Source organism: Amphiura filiformis, chromosome 15 (genome assembly GCF_039555335.1).
Source record: "Amphiura filiformis chromosome 15, Afil_fr2py, whole genome shotgun sequence".
In the NCBI taxonomy this organism is placed as follows: Eukaryota; Metazoa; Echinodermata; class Ophiuroidea; order Amphilepidida; family Amphiuridae; genus Amphiura; species Amphiura filiformis.
Window position 1 is genome coordinate 8,010,365 of NC_092642.1, and position 17,732 is coordinate 8,028,096.

General features: G+C 37.3%; 1 protein-coding gene across 4 annotated transcripts in view; it reads right to left on the minus strand.

The window, feature by feature from the left end:
* The window catches only part of LOC140171198 (transcription factor EC-like), a 73,731-nt gene that overhangs the window by 14,394 nt on the left and 41,605 nt on the right, over positions 1-17,732 (minus strand). For all 4 annotated transcript variants that reach the window (XM_072194410.1, XM_072194408.1, XM_072194407.1 and 1 more), the window contains one exon: positions 4,303-4,497. In XM_072194410.1, the coding sequence (XP_072050511.1) occupies positions 4,303-4,497 (195 nt within the window). The remainder of the gene's footprint in view (positions 1-4,302; positions 4,498-17,732) is intronic.

A 17,732-nucleotide genomic window follows, 5' to 3' on the forward strand; every position in this document is an offset into this window, starting at 1 on the left:
GAATGCGAAATTCATGATGGAAAGTTAGCATCTTTGCCTAGTCTTTTTCCAAATGACCTAATGTACTATCCACAACCATTATAAAACAAATCCAAAATTGAAATGTCTAAATAAAACCCTGGATAATGCAGAGGTTAATGCTATATCAGACAGATAACAGCTGGTGAAGGATATCTCCTGAACTCAAATTCACCTCCACAGGTAAAAGATTAATGTCATAAACTCTCCATATAATTAAACATTGGACTTTTTTTCTTCAAATTCAACGTTTCAAACAGCTTCTTACGTTTTATCCTTTGAACAGTGTACACATAATGTCATTTGACCATTCAATTTTGTTTATGCACATTGATTTCAAAATCTGTATTTATAGAGTGAAATAGCAAGTACATCAGGAGGTACACAATTTAGGTACCACTGGGTGACAATCCAATATGACAGGTTGCCCGACATACATCAGACTACAAGAAGTCCTAATTCTCCTTTAAAAAACTCTTTATATAAGACCCAAAATGTGGGTGATTGTGTAAATTATTGTTCCTGCCGTTGCTATCACATGAATTAAAGCAGCCATTATTGGTTTTAGGCCTAGCAAGCAGTAGAGGTGGCTATATACCTGATATGTCAGTGCCTAAATAGGGCTGGGTTTGAATAGTCCCTGTACTGACTGGTACAGATTCCTATGCCTCAGTGTATATCAAGGCAAGGGGGAGGGTTAAGCTGGGTGCCAAGACCTATTAGACCTTTAAATGCTTTTGCTGGCTTTTCTCCATAGACCACTGACAGCACATTATACCGAGTTTGTGAGTGATGGTTCTTGTACAGACTGGTACAGACTGCAGATTCCTACATGTATGCTTCAGTGGAGATGAAGGCAATTGAGGTTAAGCTGAGCACTACAACCTAAGACCTTAGTTAGCTTTCCTCCACAGAGCACTGATTGAGAGCACCCAATAGACCCTATCAAATTGTTTATCAACATGGATTTCTGAGAACAATACATCATACATGATTTGAACAGGTGATTTAATTGGTATTTAGAAATATTTGAAGTATGTTCCAACAACATGGCTGCCACTTCCAATTGTTTTACTGTTACGGTTTGTTTATTCGATAAGGTCTATGGGCATGCTGAATGTACATCACAAAATATTTATGCACATATATGCATAATACTTTATTATACATGCATTTTGTCTCAAAGTTCATATCCCACAATTACATTTCATTGCAACTGGCCACTGATGCATATATTCACATGTGTATGGCTGCAGCACATTCATCCCCACACACACCCCCCACCCACCCCTGTCTGTGTTTGCCTCCAAATGTGGACATTGTGTTTTGCTATCTAACCGAGGACGTGTGTATGATGTTTTCATCGCCTAACCATGGACTAAAATGGCGGATTTTTTGTGTGTATAATACGAAACCTCGGGACGGTAGTTTTTACACGTGTGGTCCTCGGTTTCAGGCAAATAGCGTTTTAGCATCTAGCATGCATTTGAGGTCTTTTGCAGCAGTTTGAGACCGAGGACAGTCCTCGGTTGGAAGTATGTCCACAGTTTAGGGTGAAAAATCTTGTGTGTGTCCTCGTTTGTCGGCAAACACGTACGCACACAAACATCCCAACACAGATGCAAACCTGGCATATAAAAATTATAGATACTAAACATTATAGATCATTTACCATAACATCAGGTCATTCATACATTACAAGCCATGCTGATGCCTTGTTCTTCCACAATTTCTGTGTACATGATCTCCTTTGATCTCTCACTCTATACTGAAATACATAACCTGCCAAAAATTCAAACTAACCAAAATAACATACCGATTCCCTAGATAAAACCAGGATTCTTTTACTCTGGCTACTTACCTTACCTGCTTTTGAGCAACGTGTCAAATGAATGAAAACCGTATGCATTGCTGTATGAAGATGATAAACCAGGTCCCACACCACCACAACCAAATACTATTCCATGCAGACCTACTAATACTGTGCAGTATCAGCAATTCAAACTACAATAGATCCAAGTCTCTTTGCATAAGGCCAAGTGATATAAGGCCATCGAGATAATATCCTTGATATTCCCAATGATAGCAAGTCAATGTGTGTGAATGAACTATATCAATGACGGACCATTGCCAAATCTAAAGCCTTACCCACCCATCACCAACAAAAATTTTCACTGGGTTTTATTTTTGCCATGCATGTATGCATGCATACCTCAAAATCTATGAAGATATTCAGTCTAAATGTATCAAGCTAGGTTTTATAATAGCCTTCTACAGCAAGACAATGGAAACATTATTATTGTCTAAGTTGCAGCAATACTTTCCATAACAGTAAATTTTAAGCAATTTAGCTTTTGTTTGGCAAGGTCTCACTAGTGGATACAATAGATTGATAAGACAGTGGCCAAACTATGTTAATAATACCTACTTTCAGATTTTGTCACAGTTCAGTAACATTAGAAATTGATGATCCTTAACCCCATGAGAACTACCTGCCGATTGGCCAAAAGAAGTTTTCATTATCAATTGGCCCAATCAGCAACATTGTTAGAATAATTTCACCACACAAAAATTGGGGTGAATTATTTGCAAAGCTCCATTCAAAATATCATGTAATTGACCAATCAGAGGCAGTATTAGATCAAAATATTTTTGGCAAGTATGAGTACAGTACTTCTGAGGAAACTGTAATTGATTTGCACTTGTAGTCATTTCCTCAACCAAGGTGTAAACCTAAACCAAGGCAAGAAATAAACTTTGTATTCAGGAACTTGAAAAGATTGATATCTCATTCCCGCTGAGAGTTAAGAGCTAGAATAACCAGGAAAAATCATCTAAAACATCTGGTTTATCTAAAACAGTAAGTTTATTACAAATATGATTCAGCACTTTCCATTATTATCTCCAAATATAGAGTCCAGTTTGCATAAATTTACTAGGATGGTATTAAAACCCATTGATGTGCATCTTTACTGCATGGTCGTTAGTAATTTGATCTGGTGAACTGTATTATCAAGTGGTTTTTAATTCCTCATTAATATACAAAGCCATCATTGATTTTTTTCATTTATATTCAGACTAGGTTTAACTTCATTTCATTACAGAATGATTATTGTTTGATGTCATTACCATTTAGCCAGGGGTAACGGTCATCTTTGCATTGATTGCGCACACTTAGAGTGGACAGAGTTGGAACCAAACTGATTTCCTTCAAAGAGCCATTGTATCATAAGCTCTAAGAACTACAACATAGTGGGTTATGAGGTTAAAATAATGTATCTCTTGACATTTTTCCTCTAAAACCAAATGCAACTGAGCATCTTCAAACTGTACCAGTGTTACAAAGGTTGGCCCATGTAGCACTTAGCAACTGGTCACTAAAGAACTTAAAATCAAAATGTTTGCTAGATATATGGAAAAATAATCCAGAGATTTTACCTTCCATGAGGGACATGCAAACATGCATGACATAGTCTGGACTCTAGTATATAAGTAGACTAACCTTTTGGTGCTTGCTGATTTGGAGGAAACACTGTGTTTTGTTTGCAAGAGCTTTTGAACTACACACATGAAACATACAGACACTGTTCTTAACTATATTGAGTGATCTTTTGGTACTCTTCACTTATTTTTTTCAATAATTGCCTAAGAGCGAAAATAACTCCTGGGCATAATGGCCAAAAGACTCCCAAGAGTGAAATGGAAGATCTAAATACCTAGACAGTCCAGACTAATATATCACTATTGTGTTAACAGCTGCTGAAACATAGATTTTTCTTACCTTTTTGTACAGAGCGATTACCTAACATATCTTTCCAACTCCTTCAGTACAATATTTGCCAATTTGCAAGTATGTTATGCAGCAACTATTGGATGTCTTTGTATCTTCATGTTATCAGCTAACTCACTCTGCCAGGACCACAGATCATGTTGGACATTGGCAAAATCTACTGAAGGATTGTAAGACTTTGTTTCTGATCTCTGCATACAAAATCAAACAATCATACAGACTGATTGTCTGTCCATCCCTATGATTTGTTTGATTGTTTACACAGGCAGACATAAAATGAAGAGCTTTGTTTCAAAACCCCTTACATCCACTTGCCCATTTTTGAGAACACATCAAAAAATCATCAAAATAATCACTGATTTTTATAAGGTGTTTTTTTAATGATTTTTTGATGTGTTCTCAAAAATGGGCAAGTGGATGTAAGGGGTTTTGAAACAAAGCTCTTCAAATATAGACAGACAGACAAGACAGCACAACAGATTATGTATTCTTACCTCTTGTGTTGACATAGGACTGTTGGGTACGCTTGATTGTGATCCATTGGGTCTTCTGTTGGGTGATGCAGGGGCTTGTTGGGGACTCAGTAATAAGTGTGGGGATCCTTTGGATGCTGAGAGGTATTGCTGGACTTGTCTCTTCTGTGTTTGTTGTAAGAAGTACCTGGTTGGGTTTTCTAGCTTGGTTTCAACCTGCACACAAAGAAAAAGAAAACAAATTGAAGTGAATATTAGCAGGAAGTATTGAGCATAATGGTGTCAAAACGTATCATTGTCACACCGGAATACCTGAAAATAAAAAACAGACATGGTTTACCTTTGGGTTTTATGGAACAAATCTATCACAGCCTGTAGGATCTCAAACATCTCAACCTGTCAGATGTCCAGTTATTTAACCCCTAATATGCTGGTACACTCATACAATTAGCCTTTACAATATATTTGGTACACAAACTTGTACACCACATCTTGAGGTAACTTATCACAGTGTTGAAAGGAGGTTGTTGAAGTATGCTACAGGAAAATAAGACCACTTTTGGCTCACGCTACAGACAGTCTTCACAACTATCCTTCTGTCACTTCATCCATTAAGTTTGTTCACTATCTAAATTACCACTTAACATAATAGTTGGGTTTAGGGTTTAAAATTAGGTCGGGCTGTATGACAAAATAGTACACAGATAAAATGTCAGAGGGTTAAGTGTTTGCTGACAAAACTCCCTACAGAATTCACAAAATTAAGATATCTTGAATACATAGTGCTCCTGCAGCACAAGGCCTCTCACTCTAACCCAACCTTAAATCTGAGAGCACTACTCTAATCATAACCCTAAACTTTGTGCTCCAGGAGCACAGTGTTAATGAAATCTCACATCTGTATATCATAGCGCTCCTGCAGCACAAGGCCTCTCACCCTAACCCAACCCTACTCTAATCATATAAAACGTTGTGCTCCAGGAGCGCAGTGTTGATGAAATCTCAATTTTGCTACAGAATAAAGCAGTTATCCGCAACTCCATTGTATATGATTAATCTGTTCACCAAAGAAGCAGTCATCACAGCTATATTGCAGAGCAAATCTGTAAGGTACTTTACATCTTTGTGTCTCCCATATTCATACCTGTTGTACCTGGACAACATTACAGCGATAGTAGTTCATACCAAAGTGAATAAATTGTCTCCACGTTTACAAAGGATTGCAACCAACTCCAATACCTCATCCATGGAACACAATACATCAGATAATACTGTGACCTAGCATTACGACTGAATACAACTGATTGCATGCAATCATCTGAATATTATTTTTATATCTAATAAAATATATGACACCAAAAGCTGTGGCATTCGGTAGCAGCTGTGGCAGTGAACATGAAGCAAACAAACTATATATTTATATGCATTTTATTGTGTCTATCACAGTGGTTCCAAACCAAAGATGCAAATTATTTTAACAAGGCGGTTCTCGAACCACGAGTCTCGCCTGCTTTTGTGACCGCCTGCTTTTGCGATAACTGTTGGTAGAGAGGTAAATGAATTTGGCGGTTATCGGCTGGGCACGATTATCTGGCCGATGGTAACTGTACCCACAAAGTTTCATGCCCATGCAACAGTTTTTACTAATATGACCTCAGATGACCCCTGGTGGCCCTGAAATGACCTTCTAAAATTTTGGCTCTAAATGTTGACTGTACCCCTCGTGCTAAGTTTCATGCCCATACGACAGTTTTTACTAATTTGACCTCAGATGACCCCTGGTGGCCTCGAAATGACCTTCCAAAAATTTGGCTTTAAATGTTGACTGTACCCATCAAGTTTCATGCCCATACGAGTTTTTACTAATTTGTCCTCAGATGACCCCTGGTGACTCCCGAAATTACCTTCCAAATATTTGGCTTTAAATGTTGACTGTACCCACCAAGTTCCATGTCCATCCAACAGTTTTTACTAATTTGACCTCAGATGACCCCGAAATGACCTTCCAAAAATTTGGCTTGAAATGTTGACTGTACCCACCAAGTTTCATGTCCATATGACAGTTTTTACTAATTTGACCTCAGATGTCCCCTGGTAACCCCAAAATTACCTTCCAAAAATTTGGCTTTAAATGTTGACTGTACCCACCAAGTTTCATGTCCATACGACAGTTTTTACTAATTTGACCTCAGATGACCCCTGGTGACCCCAAATGACCTTCCAAAAATTTGGCTTTAAATGATGACTGTACCCATTAAGTTTCATGCCCATACGAGTTTTTAATAACTTGACCTCAGATGACCCCTGAGTGACCTCGGATGACCCCGTAATGACCTTCCAAAATTTGGCAAAACCAAAGAACTATTTCATCAAAGTAATAAATCAAAACAGAAAGATGCTTCCTTTACGAGTTATCACTCATTGAAAGTGCTACTTTGCTATACTTTACATGGAAAGCGACTATCTTAAAGTCGTCATATTTCCTTAATTACATGACCGATCAAGCTGTTATTGGGATATGTGATGCACAGTTGAAAATTAATTATTAAAAGATTTGGTGACCTCAGTTTGACTGTACCCACCAAGTTTCATGTCCATACGACAGTTTTTACTAATTTGACCTCAGATGACCCTGGTGACCCCAAAATGACCTTCCAAAATTTGGCTTTAAATGTTGACTGTACCCACCAAGTTTCATGTCCATACGACAGTTTTTACTAATTTGACCTCAGATGACCCCTGGTGACCCCAAAATGACCTTCCAAAAATTTGGCTTTAAATGATGACTGTACCCATTAAGTTTCATGCCCATACGAGTTTTTAATAACTTGACCTCAGATGACCCCTGAGTGACCTCGGATGACCCCGTAATGACCTTCCAAAATTTGGCAAAACCAAAGAACTATTTCATCAAAGTAATAAATCAAAACAGAAAGATGCTTCCTTTACGAGTTATCACTCATTGAAAGTGCTACTTTGCTATACTTTACATGGAAAGCGACTATCTTAAAGTCGTCATATTTCCTTAATTACATGACCGATCAAGCTGTTATTGGGATATGTGATGCACAGTTGAAAATTAATTATTAAAAGATTTGGTGACCTCAGTTGACCTTTGACCTTGTATGTGACCGTTGACCTCACGAAATTGGAAAAAGTATGTTGCGCTGAAAAATCTAATTTGGCAATACCAAAGAACTATTTCATCAAATAAATCAAAACAGAAAGATGCTTCCTTTACGAGTTATCACTCATTGAAAGTGCTACTTTGCTATACTTTACAAAGAAAGCGACTATCTTAAAGTCGTCATATTTCCTTAATTACATGACCGATCAAGCTGTTATTGGGATATGTGATGCACAGTTGAAAATTAATTATTAAAAGATTTGGTGACCTCAGTTGACCTTTGACCTTGTATGTGACCTTTGACCTCATGAAAATCTAATCAGGTCGAGTACCTCTGGCCACGCAACTCCCCACCAAGTTACGTCGCTGTACCCCATACGGATCTCCAGATAATCTGTTCACAAGGTATTTTGCTTATTACGCATATATATTATGCAAATTAGGTACTTAATTACCATATTTTACGCTCAAAATCTAATCAGGTCGAGAACCTCTGGCCCCGCTTCTCCTCACCAAGTTACGCCACTGTACCCCATACGGATCTCCAGATAAGCTGTTCACAAGGGTTTTTTGCTTGATACGCATCAAATACGCATAAATTATGCAAATTAGGTACTTAATTAGCATATTTTGCGCTGAAAATCTAATCAGGTCGAGAACATCTGGCCACGCTACTCCCCACCAAGTTACGTCACTGTACCCCATACGGATCTCCAGATAAGCTGTTCACAAGGGTTTTTTTGCTTGATACGCATCAAATACGCATAAATTATGCAAATTAGGTACTTAATTAGCATATTTTGCGCTGAAAATCTAATCAGGTCGAGAACATCTGGCCACGCTTCTCCCCACCAAGTTACGTCACTGTACCCCATACGGATCTCCAGATAAGCTGTTCACAAGGTTTTTTTTGCTTGATACGCATCAAATACGCATAAATTATGCAAATTAGGTACTTAATTAGCATATTTTGCGCTGAAAATCTAATCAGGTCGAGAACATCTGGCCACGCTACTCCCCACCAAGTTACGTCACTGTACCCCATACGGATCTCCAGATAATCTGTTCACAAAGTATTTTGCTTATTACGCATAAATTATGCAAATTAGGTACTTAATTACCATATTTTGCGCTCAAAATCTAATCAGGTCGACACCCTCTGGTCATGCTACCCCCTATAAAGTTTCATCATCATAGCACTTACGGTTCTCAAGATAACGCGTTCACAAGCTTTTTCCGAACACACACACGCACACACGCACGCACGCACACACGCACACACCCCCACACGGACACACACACACCATAGTGATTACTAAGTCTCTCCCTGAACATTCAGGCGAGACAATAAATGATAGGCAAGTAAAAGGTCAAAATTTCATACTTATTACATGTATGACTGTTAAAAAGGCCTCGTAATGTTTTAAAATATATTTCTAAATATTAAACAAATTTATAGCAAAATGGTAGGATGTGATTTAGAGTGTTAGGATGTCAAGTTAGTATACATGAGTAGTAAGAGGAGGTTAGGGTTGAGGGTTATGATTAATTTCTAAGGGTAGTGTTATAGATAGCACGGTGGCCTAGCGGAACGGGCACTGACTCATAATCGGAAGGTTGCGGGTTCGAGCCCGGTGGCCCATCGTGTTGTGCCCTTGAGTAAGGGACTTTATCTCGATTACTCCTCTCCACCCAGGTGTTTAAATGGGTACCGGCATTCTTAAATGCTGGGAAGGTAACAGACTCGCTGTAGAGGAGGTGTAGCGATCCCCCTATAGCAAAATTACATGGAGGAGTCTGGCCCAATCGCCAATGAAAGAGAGATGGGCACTCCGATCACTGTTTATACAGGATCGCTCCTTTACCTTTACTTTACCTAGTGTTATAGATAAATTACGCACACGGTATAGACAGTATTCTTAAGTTGTACAGTATGCTTAAAACATATATACATTGAAGTTATTCTCAAGATGTTTATCAAAAAATATGTTCGGGTCAATTTTCTGATAAATGATGATGATACATTGTTACTAAGTTACGGTGCAATAAACAAGGTCAAGAAATGTGTCATTTAACATTTGTATTAAACCTACACATAAGCTTTTACCCCAAAATAAAAATCCCATACCTGGAGGAGGTCAAGGGAAAATCCTGTACATGTCATAACATATTCTGAGGATCCACGCAACTTAGCCTAAAATCTGTTTACACTCACGGGTGCCAAGAGGCTGACTTTCCGTGTCGTTAAACAGCCGTTTCCTGTGTTGTAAACAAACCGATTTGATCGTGAGCGACGCCCTTGTTGCGGGTTTAGCATAGAGTCTAGGTAACCGGCATATCAACACAACTGAGTCACAATTCATCCAGGTAGAAGCTTCGGACATTAAGCAGGTTTCCTTTCAGGGATCTCAGCAAACATGTCCTAATTTTTAGTATAGCTACATTCCTCTTCAAAAAAATTGATTTTAAAATCGTAAAAATCTTACAAAAAAAGGAAACCACTGCACATGCATGCATTGCACGTGTCAGGCATGACGCAATCAGCCTAAGTCATATACGTATACCCCGGGAATCACTGGCTGGGCCAGCCAAACCCCCATAGCTATAAGTCGGTGATCTTGTGCATGGCACCCGAGGGGTCTAAGGTTCGAATACCGGGGTGCCAAGTAAAAATTTGTTCATCTTCTCTCCTTTTTCGTTCCTCTTTTCCATTCCGATAGCCCAAAACCATGTTTAGCGTTAGGGTTAATGGCAGCATAAAGCTTGGTTTACTTGCTGGCATCAACACAAGGATTTCAAGCAGGCTCATCTATTCGGACGCAGTTCTTTGACCTCAATAGGTTTGTAATTCATTGAATGACATTTGAATATGTTGGGTACTAAAACTCATTCTCCCTACCTAGAGGTCAAATCTTGAGCTATACAATGTTGAATGGAGGACTGAGGTTACTGAACTTTGCCAGATCTAAAATGAGTCCATTTGGTGCCATGGTGCATTTAACAGTCTCAGGTTATGAAAGACTTATATAAGGTAAAATCCTGATAGAATCCCAGGAGGAATCGTTCTAATGCAATCCCCAGGTGGAATTGACAAGATGATCCCTGGAGTCAATCAAAGTTTACCTGTACTTTCTGTCAACCCCAAAATGCAAACCCACCTCAACATGGACGTCTTTAATGCCAGAATTACTCACACTAGATTTGAAAACTCGTTAGGACACTTAAGGGAGCTTCCCAATCAATAATGATAATTAACGGATTAGGCTTGGCATTTCCCATTTGTTGGATTTAATCACATTCATTTTCATATCATAGATTTACAGTGACTGTACTTCCACTGAATTTAATTATAATTTACAGCATATTCTATGCATGGTTAATTTTATGTTGTGTGACGAGAGAATGGCAATTATCAAATCGGGAAATTTAATATTAAAATCTGGACAAAATTGATTTTTTGACAGTTAGGTTAGATTTAGATTTTTTGTGAATTGTTGTTTGCATTGTGTAATGTCTATAAACAATCTTACATGCAAACAATTCTATTGAACAGAATGACAAATTTTTGAAAATGACTTCATGTCAAAATTACACCAATACTGATATTTCAATAAATAATCAATAAAAAAAAAAGCAAATTGGAAATGATCAAATCAATGCATGTGTGATCACTCAACTGATCCAAAAACATATCACTATAATTATAGGTTAATAAATGCATATTTGTATTAATTTTATTTATAACATTCGGCGAAGGCAGGCTAAGCCCAATAGTGCTCAAAGGCTACTAAATTCAAAGGATATCATCCGGATATGACGGGACAGGGATATGGGAAGAGGACCGATTTTAGATGCAGGAAGAAAACAGGAACACCCTGAGAAAAACCTGCGAGGACGGGCATGGATCGGCAAACAAACCCACATGTGGCACCTCGGGGAATTGAACCCTGGCCACAGTGGTGAGAAGCGAGTGAGAAGACCACTACACTAACCCGCATATCACTCGGTGGAAGTGAAAATCAAATTGTACAAAATAATGAATGTGTACTGTGATGTTGATGTGTCCAATCACAAGCCCCCCCCCCCACCAAAAAAAGGGGGGGGGTACATTAGAAGCATCAACATCTCAGTACAATTCATTATTTTGTACATTTTCTCGAGCAACAAGTGATACACATTTATTAACCTATTACGCCAAGTATAATCAATGCACAATTTGTATTTTTATAACATTAGTTCTGATTGGTTCTTACTATCCAAGATACATGAATGATCTTTAAAACATCAATTTAATTCATATTTTACTTAAAAGGACACTTAAGTGGGCGTATTACATTCTACTGACAAACATACTATTTCTCAAATCAGTTTATTCACCTCCTTTCTTGACGAAAATGAACAAAACAAGATAATAAATGCAGAAGGAAGAGATTACACAAAGCAGAAGCAATGAATAAATTATACCTGGTCTATGTTTAGCAGTACCCAGCTGTAGACAATTTCCTCTGCTGCAGACTTACCAACCACAATAATAAATTATACATCTATATATAATGATGAAATCACAATTTGACTAATTTTAGTTCTTAAATAAAACCACATTCCAAATATACCTTTTGCTTATTACAATGTCATTTCTATGTTTCAAAAAATATCCATTTGAATTCATGTTTTAAGTACTTCATATATTATTCGCTGTCATTGTGCATGTTAGAATATGCCGTTGCCAGATCAACTGGCTCATGCTTTCTTTGTTACGAACCACTGATCGAAGTGATCATAACACAAAGCCTATGGCATATCAAAATTCGAACAGGTGTATGAGCCGGACTTGAACCAGTAACCAATGGTTACTTACATGCACTACAGCAGGGAATTGATTGCAGGTTTAGCTTTCATGCTTAAAATCAAGCTTCTTGAAGACACAAACACAAAATGTGTGTGAAATGTAGTGCTGCAAAATGATGGCCTGTTACATAAATTCCCAAAAAGAAATCTACAACAAAATGTGTTTTGCAGGATTTATATGTTCTATGAATGATACCCAGTTGTTCATGATGAAAGAAAAGGCATATTTAATTTCTCTGTTTAAGCATCTTAAGAGTAACTTTCTGATGAAACAGTATCAAGTTTACACATGTACAAATAACATACCTCTGTCATAAACTTCATTTTGGCATCAATGCAAATTATGCCTTTTCAACTCGAGTAAGAGCCGGATTCCAGTGTCTCCAAACTGAACTTGTGATGGTGGCACCACTGAACATTTCTATGGTTTTAAAATCCTGCTTATTGTATAAGACATAGCAACATTTCAGTAATCACATGTCTTTGTAGGAAAATACATGTACATTCATTATCCATCTACTTGGGCTCACATAATGTTATGAACATCAACAAGAAATCAAACCTAGACAATGGCTCTATGTACCAAATCCCTGACGGCAATTAAGAAATTTATTGATATACCACATTTCGTTTAGTTATATAAAAACTTCAAATTCATCAGGAAACATTTTTAATGTTGCAGGCAATCACATCCAATACCCAACCATGCTTTTATCTTTTTCATTATTTTGTATTGTGCAAAACGAATTGGAACTCAGTGCTCTGAAGATGAACCAGAATTTCAAAGTTTCACATTTTGTTCTACTTCCAATTTGTGTAAAAGTATAGCTACATTTGGTGGAAAACTATTTGTTTTGTATGATTCCAAAATAGAAGCACAAATCATTGTCAAATGACTTCCTGTCTTCCGTTAGAAAACAAACATTATAAGTCATTGGAAAACAAAGAGGTTTAACATTTTACATCTAGTATTTCATTCCCCATAAGAGTCCACAATTATTCCAAATCATGTCATGACTTCCTGTCATCTGATAAAATGACTTTGCAAATTATAAACTTCTAGATGTACTCAGTATCATTGAGCAAAAAAATCCCCATATCTTTGTAGTTCATTTATTTCATTCCCAGAAATGAGAATGCACAAAGACTGAATACGACTGAAACTTGGCAATTAATAACTTCAAGCCTCTATCATATCATATCATTGAAAAAAAGAATCCCCATACAGGCCTATTTTTGATATTGCCAGAGATGAGAATGCACATTGCACAATGACAAATAAGTCTAAAGTTGTTTGAAAAGTATGAAATGTCAAATGAGATATATCTTTAGCACAGGGAAGGAAAGAGGAGAAAGTCTGTATAATCTGCTGAAACTAATGGGTGTTATTATCAGTGATGAGAGGGGAATATCTATGACCAAGATGCACCCTCACCCAAATTGCAAAGAAAAGTCCCTTGAAACAAGTTTACCTCTTTCATGTCTTTGCTCAAACACTCACTCATAAAATGGGTACTACAGGTGTGATCAAATGGTCTGTGGTGTGGTGTGAGCATGGTTCACTGGTGACAAAACACAGGGTCTTTTGGTGACAACAAAACAAGGGGTCTTTTGGTGCCAACAAAATGATGTGTCTTATGGTGACAACAAAACAGGGGTCTTATGGTGCAAATTGGTCACCCCTCACCCCAAATGTGTTGTTGTTGGATTTGTGACAATTTGCTCCTAATTGGAGTAAGTGGGGTCTGTGAATGAACATTTTAAATTTTGTAGATCTATGAGATACATGCCCAGTAAGACCAATCTTATGATAACAATACCCCCCAATGGAATTTTCACCGAATCCCATCTTCTCATTTTGTGAAAATGCAAAATGACCACTATCATCTACAGGATCATGAACTTTTCAAGTCTGGTCAAAACTGAATTCAATTTCAAATGTTTTCAAAACAGTGGTGCCAATCATGTGAAATGATTTCCTCTTTGGCTACTACAATGCAACCAAAACTTGTCTAGTCATACTAGATCTACGTGCAAGAGAAAAGAAAACTCAAATTTCATGTAATATTACTAGTGTTTCATTTCCTAAGAGACCATCGATCGAAATGATAAGAACCAATCTCAGATGTCACTATATAATCATAATTTGCCAGTCAGCCCGAGTCCGGGGTCATAAAGACGAATAACCAAGGTAAAATGTTTTGTAAGTCTTGCCGAACACTAATTGTACTGCTACTGTCATTTTAGAAATGACTTCATCGTGAACGTCATGTCAGGAGATCAGCAGTCTATAGTATTTTCCATTTTGCAGTTAAGCCTAATTTCACTTTAGTGTTGGATAGTTGTATTCTAAAATAAACAGATATCAAAACGAAACAGATGAAAAGTGTTCCTTTCTATTTTTCAAAATGCTCATAAAAATACACTACAACGGTCCTGCATAATTAATTTGTTCTTCTTCCTGCGCTAGTCAAAACAGATCATCTCGGATTAACTAATTAGCCAGACTCGTCTAACCTATCCTTGTCCAGTGTCCTTAAATATATATATTCTGATGATTTTAATCAAGAACAGATCAGCCTATTGTAGCGATGTACAAAAGTATTGAATGATTGACAAAATTGAAAATGCCTCATTAGTCATTTGCTTGATGGTTGCCTATACGCTGGTCAAGTTTGACATCACAGCCATGTCTTCACTTTATAGAAACCTGTTTAACGCTAACTTCATCTTTGAACACTAATCAAAATGATCACAATACAAATTCATTGGCCATACAATGGCTGTGCAAGTCAAAGTGTAAACCAGTAACTAAGGTTTTACACTTATTTAATGACTACAGCTAATTAACCTGATTAATTTAGCGCAGCAAAGTTAAGATGTCCATTATATTATTTGTTTGGGGTTCATCTTATTCAAACATTACCATTTCAAGATATCCGTACATTTATTTAAATAGGTTCTATGGGTTTTTTTCTCTCCAAGTAAATGATCATTGCAGAAAAAGATGTTCCAAATTGTATTTTAAACCTATATTTTTACAGTGTGGTCTGGGTCTACCATATGAAGCATTTTATCTCGCGGAAAAAGCCTTAAAGACCCAGCAGACATCCTAATCTTATTGCAAGTTTCGAGTTAAATGACAAGCTTTCTTCTGGTCCTAAAATCTCTAGTTTGATAAGGTAATGTGTGGAATTAATTCATCACTCGGGTCACCCACCTTTAATAAACTCTTTGTCCTCATCATACATGTATATATGTATATGTATGCAGCAGTTGAGCTGCCCAGCTGTCAATATTGAGGAAATCACTATTAAACCACAGAAGCAAATAAGTGCTAAATATAAAGTCCTGGTAAGGCATTTCCACACATTGGACGTAAACATCATTATCTGCCCAGCAGCTGCAGAGGGAGGAAGCTCTGATGATGTAACATCTAAAGCAAGTGTCATTAGTGACGTCCAGGTCAAAGATGTATTTTTTTAACAAGTTGTTGTATGATTTGACTCAATTATTACCAACAGCTCAAACACACATAAAAGCATAAACTGAAGGAAAAACATGACTGGAATCAAGGTGTTACTTATACAATGCAAATCACACTTACCACTCCATGTTCCCACGTTCTACACTTGTAACTTTCAAAATCTGCCCAGAATTTTGATCTAAAAGCATTAGCACAATACATCACAGTCATATCAAAAACTGAATGTGTGAAGCTAACAATCAATGTACAACAACCACTAGCTCCACAATTGGTACAGTTAATCTACTCATTTCCTCTCTGGTAAGATAGAAATAGATCTTTGTTCGGGTGAGGGGTGCTCCTGTCAGGCAAGCCTTTCATTAACCTAATTAGTGCACTAATTACCCCCGCTCGTTTTTGACCTCCTTAATGTGACAAACAGGAAAGGAGAAGTGGCATGTATGTTCATTTTGTGATGCCTTGCACAGCCTTTGAGCTAAGGATGTCACATTTACGTGCTTGATTCTATCTAGACTGCGTAACTCTTGTATTTTTAAGAACATTAAAGCCATAATGTATCATTTTATAATATGAAAGTGGTTAATATTTTTCAAACCTGATTTTTTGGGCATATTTGTAATGTTTGCAAATGTCTCAACTCATACCTGAATGAAATCAGCCAAATTTGTTGTGTTTGACAGGTAACAGAGCAATTTTGACATATACTGTCGTATTCAGACATTTCCCCCATAGAACTCCAAGTTAAATGGCCATAAATAGCCAGTTTGGTTGATTTCACTTTACTATAAATATACTGCATGTTTCTATAGACTGCTCTTTCAAAACCCACAATTTAGTTATCAAGAGTTTTGAATACTAAATCATTGATACATAATTATTGTACTCATTGCGCTCAACTATTGGCATCCAAACTATGCACACTCATTGTGCCCTCAAACTAGGCTGAAAGCCAACAAATTTTATTCACATCAGTCAATGAATAACCAATTAATTTGTAACATGAATGAATTAAATTGCTGCACAACAGCGATTTGCTCTCTGTGGGTAAACTTTTGTTCTTTTCTTTTCAGATTCTTGCCAGGAGAGGGTCACGGATCTCTGGAGAGAGGAGTCGTTTCATAAGAAAACCTGTATCATATCCTGAAATTAAATGCAGATCATTTGTGACACAATCTGCTCCAGCATGTCCACGGGCTTAAAGTAATATTCAGATTTCCTTTTACAAATTAAGCGTACTGCTAGCCGTCCAGCGCCGTATTATTTTGCATTACAAGGTCCAATGCACGCTTGACGTCATGGCAGGCAGATATCTGGATGGTTATGATGTCAAAGGAAATCTGAATATTACTTTAGAATTAGAATCTGAATGCCTAGGAGGATTGTTATGCAATATGCATGTGCGTAGAATCTGAAGGCCTAGAAATGTTTTTTATGTTTCATTATTTCCAAAATTTCCAATACATGTATTTCTCTAAGTAAGTAAGTGTATACTCTCTTAAAATGCTAACATTTACCATTAAAGGATGAAATCAAAACTCGACCGGCGGTCAACCGTCCGGTTCCGTCCGATTGCTATTGTTCTAAACAATGGAAACCTGGACGAAACTGCCCAGAACTGGTGGTTGACCGCCGGTTGAGTTTTGATTTCATCCCTAAGGATCTTTCATTTTCCCTAATAAATTGATTGCTATGAGTTTTATGCACATCACATAATGTGCTCAAAGAGTCATGTGATATGTTTGAATCTGAATACCCTACACCCACCATGATTTGGCATACCGTAGAAAAAGTTAGCAAATGTGCTTACTATATCGAGCGCTTAACATGCAAACATGAAGAGCCCCATCCACAAAAGTGTAAAGGGTTTTGAGCAAATCATCGATACACATAATTATATACGAACAAGGAAACCTGCAAATGTGTGTCTCAACCCCATTATTTCAGTTGGTTAAGCGTCAGACTTTGGTACAATTTCATGTTTTCAAAAGC